General features: G+C 45.5%; 1 protein-coding gene across 1 annotated transcript in view; it reads left to right on the top strand.

The window, feature by feature from the left end:
* The window catches only part of LOC107674981 (S-antigen protein-like), an 8,514-nt gene extending 7,289 nt beyond the window's left edge, over positions 1–1,225 (top strand). The window contains exons 2-3 of the mRNA XM_016469160.1: positions 5–855; positions 986–1,225. Of these exons, the coding sequence (XP_016324646.1) occupies positions 5–855; positions 986–1,225 (1,091 nt within the window). The remainder of the gene's footprint in view (positions 1–4; positions 856–985) is intronic.
* Positions 1,226–1,272: the final 47 nt, after the last annotated feature.

Below are 1,272 nucleotides of genomic sequence, written 5' to 3'. Positions count from 1 at the left end.
ACAGGAGAAGATGAGGTTGGAGCTACAGGAGAATGTGTTGTTGAAGCAACAGGAAAAGATGATGTTGGAGCTACAGGAGAAGATGAGGTTGGAGCTACAGGAGAATGTGTTGTTGAAGCAACAGGAAAAGATGATGTTGGAGCTACAGGAGAAGATGAGGTTGGAGCTACAGGAGAATGTGTTGTTGAAGCAACAGGAAAAGATGATGTTGGAGCTACAGGAGAAGATGAGGTTGGAGCTACAGGAGAATGTGTTGTTGAAGCAACAGGAAAAGATGATGTTGGAGCTACAGGAGAAGATGAGGTTGGAGCTACAGGAGAATGTGTTGTTGAAGCAACAGGAAAAGATGATGTTGGAGCTACAGGAGAAGATGAGGTTGGAGCTACAGGAGAATGTGTTGTTGAAGCAACAGGAAAAGATGATGTTGGAGCTACAGGAGAAGATGAGGTTGGAGCTACAGGAGAATGTGTTGTTGAAGCAACAGGAAAAGATGATGTTGGAGCTACAGGAGAAGATGAGGTTGGAGCTACAGGAGATGATGATGTTAGAGCAACAGGAGAAGACAATGTCGGAGCTAGAGGAGATGTTGAGGTTGGAGCAACAGGAGAAGATGATGTTAGAGCAACAGGAGAAGATGAGGTTGGAGCTACAGGAGATGATGATGTTAGAGCAACAGGAGAAGACAATGTCGGAGCTAGAGGAGATGTTGAGGTTGGAGCAACAGGAGAAGATGATGTTGGAGCTACAGGAGATGATGATGTTAGAGCAACAGGAGAAGACAATGTTGGAGCTACAGGAGATGATGATGTTAGAGCAACAGGAGAAGACAATGTCGGAGCTAGAGGAGATGTTGAGGTTGGAGCAACAGGGATGTTAGATGTTAGAGCAACAGGAGAAGATGAGGTTGGAGCTAGAAGAGATGTTGAGGTTGGAGCAACGATGATGTTAAGGACATGATGATGTTGGAGCTAGAGGAGATGTTGAGGTTGGAGCAACAGGAGAAGATGAGATTGGAGCCACAGGAGATGATGATGTTGGAGCAACAGGAGAAGATAATGTCGGAGCTAGAGGAGATGTTGAGGTTGGAGCAACAGGAGAAGATGATGTTAGAGCAACAGGAGAAGATGAGGTTGGAGCTAGAAGAGATGTTGAGGTTGGAGCAACAGGAGAAGATGATGTTAGAGCAACAGGAGAAGATGGAGCAACAGTTGAAGATGATGTTTGAGTAACAGGAGAAGATGAGGTTGGAGCTAGAGGAGATGTTGAGGTTGG

Source organism: Sinocyclocheilus anshuiensis, unplaced genomic scaffold (assembly GCF_001515605.1).
Source record: "Sinocyclocheilus anshuiensis isolate Anshui unplaced genomic scaffold, SAMN03320099.WGS_v1.1 scaffold1484, whole genome shotgun sequence".
In the NCBI taxonomy this organism is placed as follows: domain Eukaryota; kingdom Metazoa; phylum Chordata; class Actinopteri; order Cypriniformes; family Cyprinidae; genus Sinocyclocheilus; species Sinocyclocheilus anshuiensis.
This window is presented reverse-complemented; position numbering and strand designations above follow the sequence as displayed.